This window comes from Paroedura picta, chromosome 12 (genome assembly GCF_049243985.1).
Source record: "Paroedura picta isolate Pp20150507F chromosome 12, Ppicta_v3.0, whole genome shotgun sequence".
NCBI lineage: Eukaryota > Metazoa > Chordata > Lepidosauria > Squamata > Gekkonidae > Paroedura > Paroedura picta.
Window position 1 is genome coordinate 43,697,453 of NC_135380.1, and position 22,532 is coordinate 43,719,984.

At 47.7% G+C, this 22,532-nt stretch overlaps 1 protein-coding gene across 2 annotated transcripts; it reads left to right on the plus strand.

Annotated features, from left to right (window-relative positions):
* The first annotated feature begins 277 nt into the window (after nt 1-277).
* On the plus strand, nt 278-18,492 carry INPP5E (inositol polyphosphate-5-phosphatase E). 2 transcript variants are annotated; one of them, XM_077305445.1, is made up of 11 exons: nt 278-434; nt 2,849-3,673; nt 5,210-5,333; nt 7,776-7,873; nt 8,436-8,560; nt 9,355-9,474; nt 10,175-10,282; nt 11,200-11,361; nt 13,088-13,203; nt 15,184-15,320; nt 17,459-18,492. In XM_077305445.1, the coding sequence occupies exons 2-11, from the start codon at nt 2,862-2,864 to the stop codon at nt 17,589-17,591; spliced, it is 1,935 nt and encodes a 644-aa protein (XP_077161560.1). In that variant the 5' UTR covers nt 278-434; nt 2,849-2,861; the 3' UTR covers nt 17,592-18,492. The 2 variants fall into 2 exon arrangements, with proteins under 2 accessions (XP_077161560.1, XP_077161558.1); XM_077305443.1 differs by lacking the exon at nt 278-434 and adding an exon at nt 821-1,040.
* Nucleotides 18,493-22,532: the final 4,040 nt, after the last annotated feature.

Genomic DNA, 22,532 nt, shown 5'->3' on the forward strand with positions numbered 1-22,532 from the left:
CTGTGAAAAAACCACAGTCTTGGGTTTGCATGCGATGCTGGAGAGCCGGTGTGGGGTAGAGGTGAAGAGTGGCAAGCTGGGCTTGATTCCCGGATCCTCCTCCACAGGCTGGCGTCTATAACTCCACATGCAGCCACCTTGGGCTAGTCACAGTGCTTATATTCCTGTTCTCACAGAGCTCTCCCCGCCCTCCTCCCTCCCAGGGCGCCTGTGGTGGGGACAGGAAGGGAAGGCGCTCAGAGCGGGGTCTAAATCGCAGCGCTGCGGCGGCGTCTTTCCCTCCGCGGCCTTGAGGGGAAAGACTTCCCGCCCCCTCCCGCGCGCCTTCTGCGCCGCCCCGCCCCCGCTGCAGGAGGCGGGCCGCCGAACGGGGAGCCGCCTCTGGGCCGCCGGCCGAGGGCTGGGAGAGCCCCCCCCTCCGAGAGGCCTGCGAGGTAGGCCAGGCAGGGTGCGGTCTCTCGCCCCCCCCCCGCGCAGTCACCCCCTCGGTTGCCAGCCTCCCGGGCGAGTGCGTTGATTGGGAAACGCCGCTCTCGGCTTGCGGGAGGGCGGGCTGAGGGGCCGTTTCCCGCCGAAAAGCTCGCTCTGAGGGATGGGCGCTTTGGCGGCCGCAGACAGCGCCGCGCCGATGGGGGGGGGGAGCGCGGGCGTCGGCGGGCGCACACGCGCAGGCGCGGAGCTGCCTCAGGAGCGAACGGACGCGCTCTCTCTCTCTCTCTCTCTCTCTCTCTCTCTCTCTCTCGGAGGTGGCGCGGGGCGGGGGGAGGAGGGGGGGACGGCGGCCTCTTTGCCCGCTCTGGGCGGCTCCGCGCCGGCCGTCATCGTGGCCATGGGCTCCGGCGCTGTTGCCCGCCGAGGCGGAGCGAAGCAAAGCGGGGCATTGGGTGTCGCTCGGGGGAGTCTTGGCAACGCCCGGCTCATGGGGCTTCTGGCCCGGGCCCGCCCGCTTCTTGATTGCATTACCCCCCCCCACGCACACTCACGCACACTTTCTATAAAATGTCCCTCAGCGCCTAGCAATGAAAATGTTAAATTAGCAGGTAGCTGTACCATAGAACAGCGTCAGAATCTCAGCAAGGGTCCTCCAGACAAAGAAAAATGACTGATTGATTGATTGAGTTATATTGCAATTTTATAATCGCCCCTTTCCAAAAATGGTCCCAGGACGCAGTACAACAGTAAAAAGTACAAGGCGTAAAAAAGAACAAATAAGAATGCTAAAATTCAGTTGAAAAACCAAATTCTTATTCTTAAAATCCTAATGATTTGCTTTGCCTTAGACCTGGCATCTAAAACTTTGAAGAAGTTCAATACCTGGCAGAGGTATTGAGAGATCTGACTCTAGTTGCCCCTCATGGTTCTTCAGCAGGTGCCTGGATTGCAGTTCAGCCGCAGTGTCAAGTGACTTGCATCCCCACGGTCATCTGCACTAAAATGTAACTGGGATCATTCAGTCATGATGCAGGCCCAGTTGCTTGTTGAATGGACCTGGATTCATTTATTTGATTGATTGATTAGTTTTTGACCACCCTTTTGTAAACTGTTTTGTAGCCTGGCATTGCCATACAGTCAACAGACGGCCTCAAGCAAATGCCTGGTGGAACATGACAAAAACAGAACATGCTTTTGGCACCCAGACCCTCCCTGGCCTTCCTGCCAGTCATTCCCTCTTTGTCCATCGACCACCCCACCTAACAACCGAAACAACTGTGAAAAAATTAATCCTGGCATAAAAACAAACCTAACCTGTATTGTGATGCTGGATGCACTCTCTCCAGTTGACGAACCATGACGATTGCATAGTAACTTATGCTCTGTGATGACTTAAGCAGATTTAATCTGTGCTTGTTTTGTGTCATTTGTTCTGGTTTCCAAAGGTCTGGAGGAAGAGACTCCACCGAGAAGAAAGATGTGTGAATGGGTGGGTGGGGGTGGGAATGCTTCATTAAAGGCTCGCAGGCCAGCTAACTGCGATGGTCTGTCATTTCTCACATGTTTGTAAATTTAGGTCCATGAACACATTTTGCATTTTATTTTTTGGAAGAGAAAAGGAATACTCACCCCCACCCCAGTGTGGTTGCTCCTATGCTTAAAAGGAGCTAGTATGAGTTCCATATTCTACAAATGTTGTCTATGTATGGTTTCCCCTCAGAGCACTTACCTTGAAGTAAGTCCTGCTGAACTTGAGGCATTCAGGATCATTACTTGGAAATATATTTCAGTCTTCAATCTGTGAATAGGGAAGACCTGACTAATACAGGGAACATTTTTAAGGAGTCTCTGCTGGAAAGCATTACTGTGATATTCAAACAAAATGTTTGGGTAGTTTTTTAGAATGTGTGGATCAATTTCAGTTATGCCATTTACAGTGCAGATTAGTATTTTTGTAATCCTCTTAAGCAGTGGTCTCTAACCTCTGGTCTGGGAACCAGTACTGGTCTGTGGATCAGTTGGTACCGGGCCACAGCTCCTCCTTGTCCTCCTCCCCGGCTGCTGCCTCTGGGGCTGCCCTGCCACTCTGCCGCTAGCTCACCTTTGGTGCTCTCCGTGGCTGGGGCTCCCCCTCGGCATGGCATTGCGCAGCTGCTGCTGGCAGTGCCCCCCAGTGGGCGGGGGGAAGTCAGGCGCCGGCGGGAAAGTGGAGCAGGGGCTCAGGTGGTGACATGCCTCGGCAAAAGATTACCCCCCCCCAGGCCTCAGTAAAATTGTCAAGCGTTGACCTGTCCCCAGTGATAAAAAGGTTAGGGACCACTGCTCTTAAGGACCACTGCCTTCCGTTCTTTTGCATTGTGGAAAACATCCTACTCTGCCTTGAACTAATGAGAATGATTCTCTGATTCCCTTGTAGCTGCTGCCCTGACATGAACCCTCTCAGTGGATTCTGCCAATATACAATGCAGCCCCTTACATCAAGTGACAAGGGCAAGATATCACAAAACCCACCACCAAAGGGAAATAGTCGCTCTGCCAGAAAAGAAGCAGGTGACAGCAGGACTCTTCCTTCAGAGGACCAGCAAAATGTTGAATCCTTTCTAAGTGATACTCTGAGATTCCCACCAGAAGGACTCCTCCAACCCGGTATGAAGTTGAATCAATCCTTTACTCCAAAGCCTCCCCGGAAACCAAGGATTGAGCGAACCTCCTCTCTTGACGAACTGATTTGGAGGCGGAGGCGGCTCTTAAGAATGAGCCAGGAGAGCTTGGTTGATGCTGCTGAGGTAGGCTCCTCCTCCAGATCCCTGCAGGGGAGTCCTCCTGGATGGCTCAAACTTGTTTCCTGTGGCAACCATAACCATGATCAGGAATCTTTGCATAGCTTATGCCAAGCCTCTGAAATGCCCCACATTGGGCAGGGCAAGTCCACTCTTTCTGACTCGTGTGAGAGGATGTCTTTATGTAACAAGCCTGAGCTGCCCAAACTAACACCCACCCATCCTCCCCCCTCTCTGGAACTTGATACCTCCTTCCCTGTGCTGAGGACAGCTAATAGGATTCACCCGGATTGTGCAGATTACAGGCCTTGTTCCCACAGCTTGTGTGCAAGGACAGGCAGCAGCTGGAGCGATACTAAACTGCACAGCCAAGGAATGGTCTGTGACAATTGCTCCACATCCTCCATGAAGTCTACGTTCAGCCTTCTGATGCCCCTCCGTGTCAGAGATGTGCGGAGCAGGTATGTCTTTATAGCAGTGGGCAGAGACAGGAAATCTGTGGGAATTCAGAGGGAAAAAACAAAACTTTTTAATGGACCCTCCCCTTTTTTTTCCTCAATAGAAATATGGGAAATTTTGAGGAGCACTCGGTGGGGGGCTCCTAGGACATATTTTCTCTTTTGAATGAGGCAGCTTTTTTGAGAGATAATCACAAAAGTGATAGTTCATTCCAAGAATTTCTTCGAGTTGAAAAATGAAAGGTTAAAAAAATTCACATATACTACTGCCAAGACAAGTCTCACCCATCCTATAGCGATGCATTTGATTTTTCCTGCCTGAAGAACTTTACATTTACCTCTGTTGAAATTCATTTTAGCCCAGTTTTCTAGGCTTTCAAGATCATACTGTATCCTGATTCTGTCTTTTAGTGTGTTTGCAACCCCTTCCGGTTTAGTGTCATCTGCAAATTTAATAAGCATCCCCTCTATTCATGGGAGTAACTAGATGCCGACCAAAATTACAAGAAGGAACAAAGCTGCCTGCCTGGAGGGAAAGCAGGTTTCAGACCTGCCAGCTGAGTAGTTGGTACCTTGCAAATTCCTTGAAACAGTGGTCCCCAACCCCCGGGCCGTGGCCCGGTGCTGGGCCGTGGCTCCCTCTTCCTGCCCCCCCCTGCAGCGAGAAGCTCGCCAGGCCGCGAGCAAATCGGCCGCCAAAGCAGCCAATTAGCTTGTGGCCTGGCAAGCTTCTTGCTTCGGGAGGGGGGGAGAGAGAAACTTGCTGAGCCGCAAGCTAATCGGGCGCTTTGGCGGCCGATTTGCTGGCAGCCTGGAGGGACAGGAAGAGGGAGCCATGGCCGCTGGCATGCCGGTGGCGCAAACACGCACGTGCAGTAGTTTTGCACGCACTGCCACACGTGCAAGTTTGCGCCCCCGCTGGACACAAACGTGCATGCGCTGCAAGTCCGTGCATACGCGTTTGTGCTTGGGCTGCCACGCGTGCACGGGGCCCCGGGCCGCCCTCTCCCCCCACTCCGTCACAGCGGTCCGCAGCAGCCGGAAGGTTGCGGACCACTGCCTTGAAAGATCATGACCTGCTACTTGAGTATGCATAATTAACAGCTGTATCTTCTTGCAGCTGGACACGGTGATTGTTGCTAACGTTAGTAATTTTCCAAGCTTGGGTCTACTGGTGGTGAGGATGCATGATAACCAGAAATTCAGCCTCCACATTCTGAAATATTTTTGGAGACCAGATGTTACAAATGGATAGCAGAGGAAAGGGTTTTCCCGTCTTCTGGTGACTGTAGAATAAACAGCTAGGTAGACCATTTCTGATGTTCCCTATTGGTGAAATGTGTAAGCAGGTGTTGTGTAATTGTCTGTTCTGCTACTAGATGCTAGAAGCAAATTATAAAACATATATGATTCTGATATTAATGAAGAATGTTTTGTTTGTTGTGTGCCAGGTTTAGAGATGATTTATGATTTTGAATCCTGTGAGGAAAGAAATACGAGTAGTTATATATTTATTTCTTAATTGTCCTTTTCTTAAAGAAGTTACTTGGAAGGCAGCCTGCTAGCCAGTGGTGCTTTGTTGGGAGCAGAAGAGCTGAACCGGTATTTTCCTGATCGGAGTATTGGGATCTTTGTGGCCACCTGGAACATGCAGGGCCAAAAGGTGAGGGAAGAAAGTTTCCTGTGGCCTTTTCAGATTCTGACCCTTTGTCTAGGATAACCTTGCTAAATTCAGGGATTGAGGTTGTGGGGGAGGGAATAAAAATGCACAATACCAGACTTATGCCTGCAAACCCTGCAAACCAGGAGAGGGAAAGCAGGATGTTGTCGATGTTTCCAGTTAGGTTGCTGAAGGAAAGCAACTAGAATCCTGGAATCATAGAGTTGGAAGGGATCTCCAGAGTCATCGAGTCCAACCCCCTGCACGATGCAGGATCTCACAACTACCACAGTGACCACAATTTCATGCCCAAATGATCCCCCACCACCACCAAAAATCTCTAGAATCTAGCCTGAAGTATCATTCCACAGTGGCAATCAGCAATTCCCTGAGTATGCAAGGAATGGCCACGAGAGACATGCTCTGACTTCTGTTGAGGCTTGTGGCCATGAGCGTGATTTATATGCCTGTCCTATGAAGGCCTTTTTGCTTCCATTTTCATTTCACCAGTAGGACTGTTTTGAAGAAGGGCAAATTCTTCCTGTGCAGTGCATATGGAATTTGTATCTGTGAGCAGGTCTGGACAAAAGAACTGAAAGCATTCTGCTGTTGGTTAAAGGATTCCTGTTTTGCTTGGGAAACTATGCCCAGCCTTAATGGTGAGTGAAGAAGAAAAGGTGGGTGCAGGAACAGTGGGTTGCAAGGGGAAAAGGAAGCACTAATATACCCTCTCACATCTTGAGCTTCTGGGGAAGGGCTGCTGCAGACCAGCTTCTGGCATACTTAGACGAAGCTTTGGTCTTGATCCCTTTGGTCTTGAAGCCTTGATCCCTTCCAGTCTGCCTTCCAAACTGGCCGTGGGATTGAGATGACTTTAGTCACCCTAACAGATGATCTCCAGTGCCAGTTGTACCAAGGTGGGTTGGCACTGGACGTGTTGTTAGATCTAATGGCAGTGTTTAACAGACAGAGGGCTGTGATGGGAGACAAGCAGTCACACCACTGCCAACTGCCTTGTAGAGTGCCTCAAGGCGCAGCGCTGTGTCTCACTCAATTTATTTAACATCTTTATTCACCCTCTTGCCCAGCTGGTCTGTGCATTTAGGCGTGGGTGCCATCAATATGCAGATGACATCCTGATGGACGGCATCCTGAAGTCTTCCACCAGAAACATTTTCCAGTTTTTGGAAGCAGTGATTAATTGGATCAAGCAGAGCCCTCGAAGACTCAACCCTTCCAAGGTGGTGGCCCTGTGGCTGGGTTGAAAGGGGCCAAGAGAGGAAGTGTAGCTGCCCTGCCTGGATTGTGTGCAGCTGATATTTGATGCTTCCTTGTCAGTGGAGGTCCAAGTCACCAGAGTAGCGCAGCGGGCATTCTTCCATCTTTGCCAAGCTAAGCTACTAGCACCTTATCTGGCTCCGGAATACTTGGCTACAGTGATCCACGCAACAGTCACCTCCAGGCTTATATTACTGTAACTTTTTTTTTTACTGTAACTTGCTGCACACTGGCCTGTCCTTGTCCTGGAAACTGCAACTAGTCCAGAACATAGCAGCACGGGTCCTCACTAGAACACCTCAGAGGACCCATATCCAGCCTGTTCTCAGGCAGTTGCACTGGCTCCCAGTTGAATTCCAGATCAAGTTCAAGTGCAAGGTTTTAATTTGACCTTCAAGACAATTTGCAGTCTGGGCCTGACACACCTAAGGGACTATCTAAGTGACTAGATCCCCCAAAGAGCGCTTCATTCTGCTAACACAAACAGGCTGGTGATCCCTGGCATTAGAGATGTGTGGTTGGCAACTAGAGCCAGGATCATTTTAGTCCTGGCCCCTATCTGGTGGAACGAGCTCTCGGAAGATCTGTGGGCCCTTCAAGAACTTTCACAGTTCTGAAGGGTCTGCAAGACGGAACTTTTCCGCCAGGTGTTTGGTTGAGGCCAACAAGATATACAACACCAAGGGTCCTCCCCACAGAATTCCCACCTGAACTGCAGTGGGTGCAGAGCTTTTAAACAGCAATAGTGGCAGCTATAGTGAATAGGAGTGTTACTGTTTTAAATGTTTCTAAATATTTAAATGTCAAATATTATTAGTTATTAAGCTTATTGTTTTTAAATTGTTGGAAACCATCCCGGGATGGTACCCTGAGGGGGAAGTTTGGTTCCAGAATTTTTTCCTTGGGGTATACTCCAGGGCCTGAGGCAACCTTTTCTTGTCGCAGGTCTTATGCTGAGGTTCACTGGCTGTGAAGAGGACAGGGGGAACCATCAGTCTTTAATCCTGCAAGCAGATTAAAACTGTTAATATCCAAATAGTGATGAAACTCAGATGCAAACCAAACTCATCCTGGGCCTGGCTGCAGCAATTCTAGCTTAGTTGGGTTTGTTCTTTCCTTCCTCTAAACACTCAACTGGATGTTGGAAATGTCTCATTTCTCTTGCAGGACTTGCCTGAGCTGCTGGATGATTTGCTGCTGCCATCAGACCCTGACTATGCCCAGGACATGTATGTGGTGGGGATCCAAGAAGGCTGTCCAGATAGGTATGGAAAGAGAGGAAAGCAATTCCCCAACAGAAGACTGTTTTTCAAACTTACACACACACACACACACCTTGAACTCCCTTCCTGGCATGCAGTCCTGGCGACCTTTGGCCTTGCAGTCTCCACGCATTGTGCATAGACTGATTCTGCTAGAAGAAGGCTGGCTAAAGTGGGAGCAGAATCTGCCTGCATCTGACAATATGGTGTTCTGTACGCAGGGGTTCCTCGTTCAATTTTACAATTTAAAATAATTTTCCTACTCTAGGTCTTATTCTTGGGGAATCTCCTGATTTTTGCCATCATTCCCTTTTCCTGTTGGGGAGCTATTCATCTGACATTAATGAAATCTGTGGCTGAAAGCGCAGCCTCTGTGCCAGCTGAGACTTGAATGTGACCCAACCCACTGAACTCATGACCTGTAAACCAGTTTCAGTTATGCCACCTCATGTGGCAAACAGACCTGACCTGTCTTGAATTTTCCTTTTAATTTTCCTTGGATCTGGTAGTCTGTTGTGTACTGAGCAATAACAAGGAACAGCTTGTGTTGTCTTTCCTTCCCTAGGCGAGAGTGGGAGATCCGCCTGCAGGAGACGCTTGGGCCCCACTACGTCATGCTGTATGCAGCTGCCCATGGAGTGCTGTACATGTCAGTCTTCTTGCGCAGGGATCTCATCTGGTTCTGTTCAGGTGTGTTTCACTCATTCAGTATCCAACTTTTAACAAGATCACCTACTGCTAACATGAGTGATTTACAAGTGAGCGTGTCCAGAGGAGGGCTACGAAGATAGGGAGGGGCTTGGAGACCAAGTCGTATGAGGAAAGGTCGAGGGGGCTTGGTCCGTTTAGCTTGGGGAGAAGGCGACTAAGAGGTGATATGATAACCATCTTTACATACTTATATTCTCCCCTTGTCATTGAAACTAAAGGCAAATAACAGGAATGTGAAATGATAGATGTTTAAATAGTAGACAATAAGTATTTGTTTACCATTTGCATGTTGCTATAAATATTTCCCAAGGCAAAGGGCCACTTGTGCAGCATTCCGGAATCATCAATGCCTACAGATTGGGTGTTTCCCTTCCGGGTACATAAAAATGTACTCATCAGTACCTGAGACTGACGCTAGAGCACACTAAGAGGTTAATTGCTCTTGACAAACTCAGTAGCAGAGCTAATAATACATATAGGGGAGAGACAAATTGGGCTTCTTCGTGTTTTATCCTATTTAAATGATAAAAGTCATTGGCACAGTTGCTGTATTCAACAAAATACTGTTTTCTTAAGTGAGAACACCTACATTTTAATAAGCAGACAGAGCCATTCTTGTGAGAAGCCTAGGCTAAACCCACAAGAGTCAGCAGGGCCATTTTCCGCTACAGAAGTTAGAGGGTCGGCCATAACAACTGGCCGCAAGTTAGTTCAAGCTCAGTCTAGATCTGATGTTCCTGGAGTGCCCTTTGATAAGCCTTGTCTTTCTCCAGAAGTGGAGTATGCCACAGTGACCACTCGCATCGTGTCCCAGATCAAGACCAAGGGTGCCCTGGGAGTCTGCTTTACTTTCTTTGGTACATCCTTCCTTTTCGTCACATCCCATTTCACATGTAAGTAGCTCTCGTATTTCCCACCAGCATAGGCCCTGGGCAGGGCGGAGGGTTTTGTTCCAAACCTGGTGCTCTACTGCTGCTGGGCTCTAAGAGTGGGCAGAGATCAGTTCCTCTGTATTACGGGGTCTGGGGTGTCTTCCTTGTCGACAGCTCAACACTTTAGCTTCCCTGCTCTTCTCATGCCTCCAACAGAGCTTCAGTTTCAGAAGGAGCAGGGCACGACTTGCCTGTGTCAAGGACATCTCTTATCATTCACTTAGGACTGCTGTCTCCTAGCTTTTTTTTTTATCCCTCTCATCAGTCTTTGTGTAATTCCCAGTTTTCCATTGCTGGAAAAAAAGATGTTCCTTTTTAATATTCCATGGTCCTTGAGAATCTGCATCTGGAGAGAACTAGGCTTAACTTGCTTGATAGATGGCCACTGGTGAATTGGGGATTTCCTTGACACAACTTGTTACTGTGAGAAAGATGGGTGTGCCTGCCGCATGCCATGCCAAGTATCATGGGAGAGTGTTGCCTTGGTGTCTTTGGCTCTCCAACACTAACCAAGTGTGATCTGTGCCGGGGACTGGTAGTTGAATCCATTTCCTCCTCTTTGCGTAGAAATTGCTTTAGTGCAGCTCCGGCAGAAGCTGAGATGGATTTCTGTCCCCAGTCTTGTTTCCCTGAGGCCTTGCTCAGATCTCATCTTTTTCAGCTGGAGATGGCAAAGTGTACGAGAGGGTGCTGGACTACAACAAGACCATCCAGGCTCTTGCGCTGCCCAGAAACATTCCAGATACCAACCCCTATCGCTCCAGTCCGTGTGAGTCCCTTGGCAGTCACCTGTACCCTCTTTGCAAAGGAAGGGTTTGCACTGCAGGTTTAGCTGTCCTTTCCAACTCAGTGTCATCGCTATGATGCTCAACAGTGAAATGTTACTTTCTGCACCAGATTTGTGCTTTGGCACTGACTGGGCTGTGGGGGGATGAACCCCAATCTAGATGGGCCACAGACCATTGTGGGTCAAGGGCACATTTCTAGTGCTGGGCCTCCTTAGTCAAGATACTAATGAATACAACAGTCTCAACTACTAGGAAATGTGTTGTTATTTATGCATGTATCTTGGAACAGGAAAATAGGTTTTACCAAAATATAATATAGGAAACTGTTATAGATTTAGACACCTTTATTGGCATAAGATTTGATATGCATAAAACAACAATTAAAACAGCAACATCTTTAGAGGGGGGGTTTATATTGTAAACCACTTTGGGTCTCCTCTGGGGAGAAAAGTGGGATATAAATGCAGTAAATGATGATGATGATGATGATGATGAAACAAGGAAACAGTTATAAATATTTTCATAGAAATATTATATTCAAACGAAAAGAATAACCACTTTAAGAAACTGTCTATGAATAGAGGTGAAGTATGTTGGCAAAAATTAATTGTAAGGTACTTAAAAAAATAAAAAAACAAAAGCCCAAATGGATAATGTTACTATGTTGTCATTCCTGTAGTTACAGTTATACACACTACTAAAGTTGTTAGCTAAATTAGGAAATCAATTTGAAGCAGACTTTCAGGGAAGTGGGCACTAAAGGGGGAAGCCCTGCCTGCTGCAGCCTCGTTGTGCTTCCTGACCACCTGGGTTGCTGCCCATCTGCCTTCCAATCTTCAGCCGAGGGCCTCTTGTGGCCAGGACCTCCCCCTCATGACTCCCTTGCTTGGCTTTACAGCAGACGTCACAACACGCTTTGATGACGTCTTCTGGTTTGGAGACTTCAATTTCCGCCTGAACGAGGATCGAGAGGTGGTGGAGCAGATCCTTAGCCAAGGCCTGGAAACAGACATCTCAAAGCTGCTACAGCGTGACCAGCTACTGAAGGAAATGGATAATGGTAAGGACAGCCCTCTCCACTGGTGTCATTTGAGGTGTCATTGTTGCATCCGAGACAAGTTTGACTGTTTCAGTAAAGGCTTGGGTGTCCATTGGATCCCATTTCTCAGAAGGAAGTCTGAATTACTGAATTACTCCCTAGGGAGAAGGAAACAGATGTGAAGAACCTAGGCCTTTCCCCTTCACCATGCCATATCCATTCCTTTCAAGCGACAACATCACCATTCCCTGTTCTCTGCTGAAGAGAGGTTCCATCTCCTATGAACCCTGCAGATACAGCTGTCAGTTCTTACACTTTTCCTCTTTCATCCTCTTGCCCTTTCCATGCCCTCTCTGCTTTGTGGCAAGCACCCTTTGAGTAGTCATGAGAGGCTTCTTCTTTCCCCTTCACAGATCTTAGCAAGCCAGGGAGAGGAATCCGTGATTAATGTTAAAAGGAGTTCAGAAATAAATGGTCTCTTTCCTTTCACTCGGTTGGCTTGGTGCTGTAGCTGCCAAAGCCAAAAGACAGTGGCTCCTGAATGCACAGAAGGAGTTGCCATGGAGAAAACAAGGGCCTTTAGGTCCTTGGCAAGATCTAGGGAGTTATGCTTTCCTCCAGAGAGAGACTGGGGTCCAAAAGGCCTGGAGCTGCCTGACATGGGCTCTTCTGCCTTGTTAAGCTTTGGCTCTGGCCCTTCTCCTTCTTTGTTCCTGGAATCTCAAGCGCTTCTGAGGTGAGAGGGCTGAAGGTGACTGGTCCGCTCAGGGTTAAGAACAAGGATGTGAATTCCTTCCACAAGATGTTGGAATGAGAGACAGGCCAGACAGACAGCTTTCAGTTCTAGGCTATTGATGTTTTGGAGTCACTCTGTTTGGCCTTGGATACTTGAGGTGACATTAGACCCTCTCCTCTGCACCACCTCAGCCACAGAGAGCAGCCCCTGTGATCCTCTGCACCACCTCAGCCACAGAGAGCAGCCCCTGTGATCCTATAATATGGAGGACAGATTTTTTTGGAGGGTAGATTCTGTGGCATTGGGCACAGTTGTCTCCTGCTTGAATATCTGAACCGCTTTACTTGCAGTAGGCTTCCTCTAGCCATTTTCTGCTGGGGGGGGGGGCTTTGGGAAGAAATTCTGAGAGGGAAGAAATAGGAGGAACCAATGAGGAAAGTGCAGCAGATTCAGATCTTCCCATTTTCTTTTTGATTGTGCGTAAATTCAGCAAGGTCACCACAGACCAGACAGATAAGCAGAAAGCCACTCTGTCTTCCCGACTCCCCCCCCCCCATTGGAGTACCCCTTCGAGATTCTGGATGAACCTTGGGGTTACTAGTAACCCTGATTGAGAATGACTGTACTAGAGATGCAGCAGAGAATATACATCACCTCCAGGCAGAAGTCTTGATTATTTTGTGAAGAACTCCTAGGGAGAAAAATGTAATCCTTCATGTTATCTGCTTCCAGTTTAGTGTAGTGGTTAGGAGTGTGGCTTCTAATCTGGCATGCTGGGTTTGATTCTGTGCTCCCCCACATGCAACCAGCTGGGTGACCTTGGGCTCCCCACAGTACTGATAAAACTGTTCTGACCCAGCAGCAATATCAGGGCTCTCTCAGCCTCACCCACCCCACAGGGTGTCTGTTGTGGGGAGAGGAATGTGAAGGCGATTGTAAGCCGCTTTGAGCCTCCTTCGGGTAGGGAAAAGTGGCATATAAGAACCAACTCTTCTTCTTCTTCTTCCTTAGGGTCTATTTTCAAGGGGTTTCAAGAGGCTCCCATCCATTTCCGTCCTTCCTACAAATTTGATGTTGGCCAGGACACCTATGACACTACCTCCAAACAGAGGACCCCTTCATACACGGTAAGGGCTTGCAGGTGGAATGATCACCTCTCAGTGGCATAGACTGTTTCAGAAAAGAGGGTCTTGGTGAGAAGGGGATACTGGATTCTCTATAAAGGTCCTTTCTGGTTGTGGAAAAGGATAACATCTTTAGAGGGGTGACTCTTCTCATCCAATTAGAGAAGGTAGAACTTCCAAAGCTTCTGGCATCTCTGCTTAGCATAGCCATAAAACTGCAAAGGGAACTGCACATCATCAGGAGGACTGGGGAGTAAAGATGCTGTGTGAATCATTGAGAGTTTCAAAGAGACAGGTGAGTATTTGGGCCCTTTAGTGCTCTAGCCTAGTCCTAGAGAGCCACTTAAAATTACTGATTGGTCTTCTATTGGAGCTCACCAGTGGGTCCTGAGACAACCTCCCATTGCTTGAATTACTAGGCTTCTGCCTGAGGACTTCTTCCCTTCTGCAAAGCAAAGACCACTATGGCCAATTGGCCATAGACAAGCTGGCCAATTGGCTACAGACTGCACTGGGCCTTGTAGCGCAAGCTGGCACTGAGAATGGCCCATTGCCTTATCTGGGGAGGCAGAACACTTCCCTGCCCCAGCACTGTGAATATGCTATTGTAGGCTGGCTGAGCATTTTCCCCACACAGTGGAGCTTGGCTTTTTTCCTTTAAAAAAGCAGAACACACACAAGCATTAAAAAGACTACACATACAGTACTCCTTGTGATGGAGCAGGGTAGCTCCAGGAGGCTCTTCCCTGATCCTCCTCTGAATTTCACAAGGATTGGACCATGGGGTCCATGTCCAAGGGGTCCAAAAGAGGGTGCCCCTATCTCTCCACAGATAGAATGGAATGAATGGGGGCACCCACTTCCAGAACCCCTGGATGTGGACCCCATAGTCCAATCATTGTGAAGTTTGGAGGAGGGTGAGGGAAGAGACTCCCAGAACTACCCTGAAAGTTTGGAGGCTGTAACTGGAACTCCCACCCCTCCCAGGCATCAGGAAAGGTGGGAACACAAGAATTCCCATTAAAGTCAATGGCGCCATCAACTTTAATGAGTGCCAAAGCCTAATCGGTCTAGATTGGGCCCCTGGTGCACAAGCCTAACTGGCACATCCCGTCCTGCCCAACCCTTCACAATCTGCCTAAGTTCTAGTTGGTATGTTCTTATTGTTATATTGATATTGTTCTATGTAAACGTTCTAAAATGTTTTATGTAGACCACCCAAATAAATAAATTACCGTATTTGCCGGTGTATAAGACGACTGGCCGTATAAGACGACCCCCCAACATTTCCACTCAAAATATAGAGTTTGTTACATTACATTACAGTACTATGGGCCACTATGGGCAGCTATGTCTATCCCAACTGAAGTGCACCCGGCGTATAGGACGACTCCCCCACTTGGAGGCATGTTTTTCAGGGGGGGAAAGTAGTCTTATACACCAGCAAATACTGTAAATTAAATAACTAAATAAAACCAGTATTTTTGTCAGAGGACTATGTTTAAAAACTTACAAAGAAGGAGACACCCCCCCCCCCCCGAGGAAGCCTATTACATTGAGGAACTACCGTAACTGTCAGGAATGACTTCTGGATGTTTAGCCGAAAATTCTTTCCCCCTCCCTCTGGCAAGCTGCCAAGGTATCTTAGTCTGCAGATATCTTAGTCTGTAAAAATTTCTAATGGCAAGAGGGAAAACCCTGGCGGCCACTCCATCAGATCCATTGTGGGAAGAACCAGGCCCGTTCTACAAACTCTGGAACTCTTACAGAGTCCCCCGGCTTGATCCACAAGCCAAGAGCCCTTCAGGTCTCAATCTTCAGCGCATGCCAAAGGCAAGCAAGAGCTTTTTATAGCAGAAAGGCCCACCCAGATGAATGTGGAGCTAACAGTCAGCCCCAGGCAAAACTGCCACCTAATACTAACTTCTCCTGTGTTAACTTCTTACAATTTCTCACTCATTCTTTCCCCCTTTATTTTCTCAGGATCGAGTGATATTCCGATGCCGTAATAAGGGTGACATTCGTGCTGTCAAATATTCCTCTTGCCTTGGGATGAAAACGTCAGACCACCGGCCTGTTTATGGCTTATTTCGTGTCAAAGTGAGACCTGGAAGGGACAAGTTAGTACCACATTTAAAGGTGCACTGGTAGCTGATATCTGGGATCCTAGAGAATGAGAGGCATTGATAGGCATGGAGTCTGGCGAACAATATAATATTTCAGATAAGAAGAAAGGTTTTAAGAACTCAGGATTGAAGATGGGGCATAGCTCAGTCAGTCTGGACACTTTCCAGTCACTTGTGTGGAAAGTGAGCTCATGCTGGGCAGTGGAAGTCGATCTTGGGGTCTTAGTGGAAAAGTCAGTGGAAGTGTCTACCCAGTCTACTGCAGCCATGAAAAAGGCAAGCTCTGCATTAGGAAAGGAATTGAACATAAAACATCTGATATTATTGTTGTTTTTGAGTTTAGAGTTGTTTTTGTACCCTGCTTTCACTACCTTTCACTACACTTAAAGTGACTTACATTTGCCTACCCTTCTTCTCCCCACAACCTACACCCTTTGAGGTAGGTGAGGCTGAGAGAACTGTGACTGGCCCGAGTTAACCCAGCTGGCTGCATGTGGAGGAGGAGTGGGGAATCTAACCTGGTTCTCCAGATTAGAGGCTGCTGCTCTTAGCCACTACACCAAGAAGGCCTCAGGCTCCCTGCCGTGTTGTTGGCCACCCAGAGGAACTGGTTGGCAACTGTGTGAGACAGGATGCTGGCCTAGATGGACCTTCACTGGTCTGATCCAGCAGGGTCCTTCTTATGTTCTTATAGGAAGAACTGTATTCTTGAGCAAGCTAAGGCAACCGCGCCTAGTCATGGCAGAGGCAGTGCTCAGCCCCCTAAGTGTTCAGAATGGGTGGGTGAGGGGAATTGGTTGGAGTTGGATCATAGCAACAAAAGGATCCACTGACTCTGGGTGAGTCTCTGCCTACAGTCTAAGAATGACAACGTCCCAGTGCCCCTTAGTAGGACTGCAATCACCCAGTGAGCCTGCCTGGCAGTGTAGAGATTTGAATTTGCTCCCCCATCTGATTGGGAAAATATGCATGGGGGAGTCAAGCCACCCCATCCAGTTTAATGTATGTATGTATGTATGTATGTATGTATGTATGTATGTATGTATGTATGTATGTATGTATGTATGTATGTATGTATGTATTGACCGCCCCCTCTGCAAATGGGCTCAGGACAGTTCACAACCCCAAGGGTAGTGCTGCAAGTATCCTCTGTGATAATTTTTTAGGGTCACCAGTCAGACCCCCCTCCCCCGCCTGAATTCCAGTGCCACCTATAGTTTGAGCCTCCCTGAAATTGACAAGCTTTAGATTCAGGACCAGTCAGGGTACTTCTTCATATTCTGCAGAGTTCTTATAGCAAAATGCAGCCTTCATGTTCCAAAGCACAGCCTTGGCTCCTTTTTATGAAGAGTGTTTTAATATTAGACCATCTAGTTTGACTGGTGTTTCTTTTTGGGCTTTGTCTGTGGTGTTCTGTTAACTTATTTATTTTATTATATTTATATACTGCCCTTTCGGCTCAGGGCAGTTTACTTTATAACTCTCACATGCAGTACAGTACAATTAACATCTGTTTCACATAATATATTTCTAGTAAGGCCTTGGAGGAGGAGCGTGTCTCATGGCGTGTCCCACCCAGAGCGGCTATCCCATCCCTGAATGCCTCCTCCTCCAACCAGCTTGCCTGTCTGTCCAGCAGCCAACCTTCTGTCCCCCACCCCTGACCACCCCCTCCTCCCACTTCCCTCTGAGGCTCAGAGGCTGCAGATCCCTGCTGCATGAGATCGGCCCCTGCCGGTGAGTTCCATAACAGCTGCCTGCAGCCTTTCCAGGTCCTGGAGAGGCTGGCCGCAGAGTTCTTCCACCCCACCTCCCCAATCTAGCGCCCGTTGTATTCCTGAATGCAATGGGCTTGGCCTCTAGTTTGATATAAAATGTATTTAACAGTGAAACTTGTATCAAACAGTGTAATTTAACAGTACTTAATAACAACAAATGGGGAAGGCACTGGCAAACCACCCCGTATTGAGTCTGCCATGAAAACGCTGGAGGGCGTCACCCCAAGGGTCAGACATGACTCGGTGCTTGCACAGGGGATACCTTTACCTTTTTTAATAACAACAATAAACAGTGTGGTATAACAACAGGAATCAGTAGCAAACAACACTCAACTGCCCCCCTCTATTTTACAGCATCCCCCTTGCTGCAGGTCAGTTTGACAGAGAGCTGTATCTGATTGGCATCAGGAGAAGGATCACAAGGGAACTTCAGAAAAAGCGGGCTCTAAAGGACCAGAAAGGCAGCACCGTCTGTTCTGTTTCCTGACCTTCAAGTGCCACTGGAGGAGTATGTCCAAGGCAGCTGCCAGCCAGCCCTGCGGTGAACCATCCTGGAACTGAGCTCTGGTGACTTCTTCAAGGCTCCTGCAGTTAGTTCCTCAAGCTCATCTTGGTGCTGTGCTGCAGCAATTGGGGAAAATGAGTGACTGTCTTGGGTTAAATGTACCTGCCTGTTTGATTAGGCTTGATGTTCTGGCAGATCTGTCGAGGGATGGCATGTCTGCTTGCTGTGAGAATGCTGCTGTGGCCCATTTTTGCTGATTCGTGAACCTGTTGCCTGAAACAAGGGCCCTCACCACCACACTGGCACTGGGCAGACTTTGTGTTCCGAATGAAATGCACAGAACTTCCAGCAGGTGCCTCTTGGGAATGGTAGTAAGTTTTAGGCTTCTTCCTGTCCTCCCACATTTGCAGCCACATAGCAGAAAAAGCAGGGGGAAAGTGAAATGTATTTAGGCGTCCAGAGCCTCTTTTTAAAAACAAGGGCATGTCGAGTTGAAGTCCTGGTGTGCAAGAGACCAAAGAGAAGTCAGCTGCTGCTCTTCAACCCTCTCCAGACTCCAAGAGCCCCTCAAGCGCCATCCTTGATCTGGGTCTAGGAACAGTCAAGAGGGCTGGGCCAAGCTGGCTCCCTTGGAACTGTTTATTTTCAGTAGCAACTTTTTGAAAGAATCTACTGGCTACCAAAGAGGTGCAATGCAAGCCTGCATGATATGGAAAATGCCGTTTTATGGCTGGCTTGTGCCACTGAAGCATTGCTTACAAAGCAGGGATCTCAGGGACGCTCATGCTGGGCTTTGCCTTTTCCCCCGTGTTCAAATGCTTTTTGGTCTGGATCATGTTTGTGTCCAGAATTCCTTTTAATAAATAAAAGTCAAACCTTAAAAGTTTGTTTCAAGCTTTCCTTGTGCAAGTCAGCTCATCCATTGTGTGGATCATGATTAGTGTGGATGATGATTAGACCCTGCCCATTTCAAGGGGTTCCCAACTCCTGGAGAGGCTTGTCTCTCTCTCTGATACTGTCACCACCTCCCTATTGGGAGAGTCTGGACTTCCAGCTGCCCTTCTCAGCACTGAAACCTTGCCCCTGTGTCTCCCATTGCCCAATGATGTAAACCGCCCTGTGCCCGGAAGGAATAGATGCTTGCCAAAATACCAGCCTTCCCCCTGCCTTCCTGGAGCTCCCCTTTTACAGTAGATGTCAATATGGTACAGAGAACCACTGCCAGCATCCAAAGTTATAAAGTATTTATTTAAAAAATGAAATCTTTACAAGCATACTTTTAGCACAGCACCAGACTGAGAAAAGAACTGGGTACAAATGCAAATCCTTCTGTCCCTCTTGCTATACATGCCCTATCAGATGTTAATATTTATCTATTTAATTTATGTGCCTCCCTCACCTCATGGCTCAGGGCAGTTTACACAGAACATGGAAATCATAACACAGGTACAACATAGTTCAATAAAAGGATGGGATAACGACAACAGTGAAAACAATAACATCTAGTAATGATATATTAATAAATGCAACATTAATGTTGACTGTAACCCCATAGGATGGTCAATCCAGGTTGCCCTTTAGTGTGCTCAGTGGGCACATCTGTATAGGAGGAGGGGTTTTGAGGACCCAGTGTTGATTCAGTTAACCTCAACCAAATGCCTGGTGGAAGAGCTCCATTTTGCAGACCCTGTGAAACTGTGCTAGCTCTGACAGAGCCCAGACCTCTTCTGGGAGCTAATTCCACAAGGCTGGGGTCAAGGAAAGAGCAAGAACTTTGGGGCCATGGATCATCAGCCAGTTGGCAGAGCGTAGAGATCTTAGAACAATGGTTCTCAAACTTGGGGCCGCGTTGCCCCTTCTGTGAGGTCCCCATGTTGTTTGCTGCAGTTGTGGCGGCAGCAGCAAGCGGCGGGAGGCGGGAAACAACTGCACCGGGCAGCAATGGCAAGGGGCCACCAGTGGAGGAGCCATGGCAATGGCCGCCTCCACACCGCCCCAACTGTGGTGCGCCTGTGTGCGCCACTCATGCAGGTGCACAAGTCAGGGTGGCATGGAGGCAGCCATTGCCCTGGCTCCGCTGCCACTTCCTGCCGCCGGCACCTTCCCCTGAAGGTACAGACTGGGCCCGCCCTTGCCTTCTCGGGGGGGAAGGGGCTTCCCCAGCCAGGCCCGGCCTGTACCTGCAGGGGAAGGTGACGGCAGCCGGAAGCAGCAGCGGCCAGCAGCAGAGGAGCCATCCAACCCCCTGCACTATGCAGGACACTCACATCCCAATCACTCATCTACTGTCACCTGCCACCCCCTTGAGCCTTCGTAGAATCAGCCTCTCCGTCAGATGGCTATCCAGCCTCTGTTTAAAAATTTCCAAAGATGGAGAACCCACTACCTCCCGAGGAAGCCTGTTCCACTGAGAAACCACTGTCGGGAACTTCCGGATGTTTAGATGGAATTTCTTTTGAATTGATTTCATCCCATTCGTTCTGGTCTGTCCCTCTGGGGCAAGAGAGAACAATTCTGCTCCATCCTCTATATGGCAGCCTTTTAAATACTTGAAGGTTATCAGATCCCCTCTCAGTCGTCTCCTCTCTAGGCTAAACAGACCAAGCTCCCCCAGCCTTTCTTCATATGTCTTGGTCTCCAAACCCCTCACCATTTTTGTTGCCCTCCTCTGGACACGTTCTAGTTTGTCCACATCCCTCTTCAACTGGGGTGCCCAAAACTGAGCACAGGACTTCAAGTGAGGCTGAACCAGAGCAGAGTAAAGCGGTACCATCACCTCCCGTGATCTGGACACGATACTCCATTTGATACAGCCCAAAATCCCATTTGCCTTTTTAGCCACTGAGTCACACTGCTGACTCATGTTCAATGTATGGTCTACTAAGACTCCTAGATCCTTTTCGCACATGCTACTGCCAAGTCTCCCCCATCTTATATTTGGTTTTTCCTACCTAAATGCAGAACTTTACATTTGTCCCCATTGGACTTCATTTTATCCAGTTTAGCCCACTTCTCAAGCCTATCAAGATTATCCTGTATTCTGTTGCTGTCTTCAGTTGTTTGCTACCCCTCCCAGTTTAGTATCATCTGCAAATTTAATAAGTATCCCCTCTAATCCCTCACCCAAATCATTTATAAATATGTTGAACAACACAGGCCCCAGGATAGATCCTTGGGGTATTTCACTTGTCACTCTTTTCCAAGATGATGCTGAACCATTAACAAGTACCCTCTGGGTACGATCTGTCAACTAGTTATTGATCCATCTGACAGAATTAGGATCCATACCGCATTTTACCAACTTGTGAACAAGAATATCACGTGGAACCTTATCAAAAGCTTTACTGAAATCCAGATAAACTATGTCCATGGCATTCCCCTGATCCAGCAAGGTAGTCACTTTCTCAAAAAAAGAGATAAGGTTGGTCTGACATGACTTGTTCTTGGGAAACCCATGCTGAGTCTTAGAAATCACAGTTCTGAGTTCCAGCTGCTCAAGGACCGAGTGTTTGATTATTTGTTCCAAAATTTTGCCAGCTACAGATGTCAAGCTGATGGGTCGATAATTACCTGGATCCTTCTTTTTCCCTTTCTTGAAGATGGGGGCATTTGCCCGCCTCCAATCCTCTGGCACCTCACCTGTTCTCCAAGTGCTCTCTTTTGCTCCCTTATATAATTGAACTAGTTCAATGAAGCCCTACCTTCTAGAAGCCTTCTAAAACTATTCAACATCTTAAAAGATGATGCAGTAAAAGTGCTACACTCAATATGCCAGCAAATTTGGAAAACTCAACAGTGACCACTGGATTGGAAAATGTCAGTTTACATTCCAATCCCAAAGAAGGGCAATGCCAAAGAATGTTCAAACTACCGCAACATTGCACTCATTTCTCATGCTAGCAAAATTATGCTCAAAATCCTACAGGCTAGGCTCCAGCAATATGTGGACCGAGAACTTCCAGAAGTACAGGCAGGATTTCGAAGAGGCAGAGGAACTAGAGATCAAATTGCCAACATACGCTGGATCATGGAGAAAGCTAGGGAGTTCCAGAAAAACATCTACTTCTGCTTCATTGACTATGCTAAAGCCTTTGATTGTGTGAAGCACAACAAATTGTGGTAAGTTCTTAAAGAGATGGGAATACCAGAGCATCTTATCTGTCTCTTGAGAAACCTATATGCAGGTCAAGAACCAACAGTGAGAACCGGGCATGGAATCACCGATTGGTTCAAAACTGAGAAAGGAGTTCGGCAAGGCTGTATACTGTCACCTTGCCTATTTAACTTGTATGCGGAGCACATCATGAGAAGGGCGGGGTTAGATGAGTCACAAATTGAGATCAATATTGCAGAGAGAAATATCAATAACCTCAGATATGCAGATGATACCACTCTAATGGCAGAAAGTGAAGAGGAACTAAAGAGCCTGTTGATACGGGTGAAGGAGAATGCAAAAGTTGGCTTGAAACTCAACTTCAAGAAAACAAAGATCATGGCATCCGGCCCTCTCAATTCCTGGCAAATAGATGGGAAAGAAATGGAGGTAGTGACAGATTTTATTTTCCTGGGCTCCAAGATCACTGCAGATGGGGACTGCAGCAAACAAATTAAAAGACGCTTGCTCCTGGGGAAGAAAACTATGGCAAATCTAGACAGCATCCTAAAAAGCAGAGACATCACCCTGCTAACAAAAGTGTGTCTAGTCAAGGCTATGATCTTACAAGAGTATAAGAAGGACGGTTTAATAATTAAACCAAACAGAGAGAAACAGACCTATCCACTGGCAATGTAATAAATATATTCATAAAAGAAAGAAAAGTGTCCTATTTTTGTAGTTTTCCTTGTTTCTTTATTCTGTAGGACTTCTGTCAAAATGGAATCCAGGTAATATCCATTTTCAGTGAGATTCTTTCATCAGTGACA

Coding starts and splice junctions, on each gene's coding strand:
- INPP5E (XM_077305445.1), top strand. CDS start 2,862: ATGAACCCTCTCAGTGGATTCTGCCAATATACAATGCAGCCCCTTACA. Junction 8,561..9,354: donor TCTCATCTGGTTCTGTTCAG/GTGTGTTTCACT, acceptor GTCTTTCTCCAG/AAGTGGAGTATGCCACAGTG. Junction 10,283..11,199: donor CCCCTATCGCTCCAGTCCGT/GTGAGTCCCTTG, acceptor TTGGCTTTACAG/CAGACGTCACAACACGCTTT.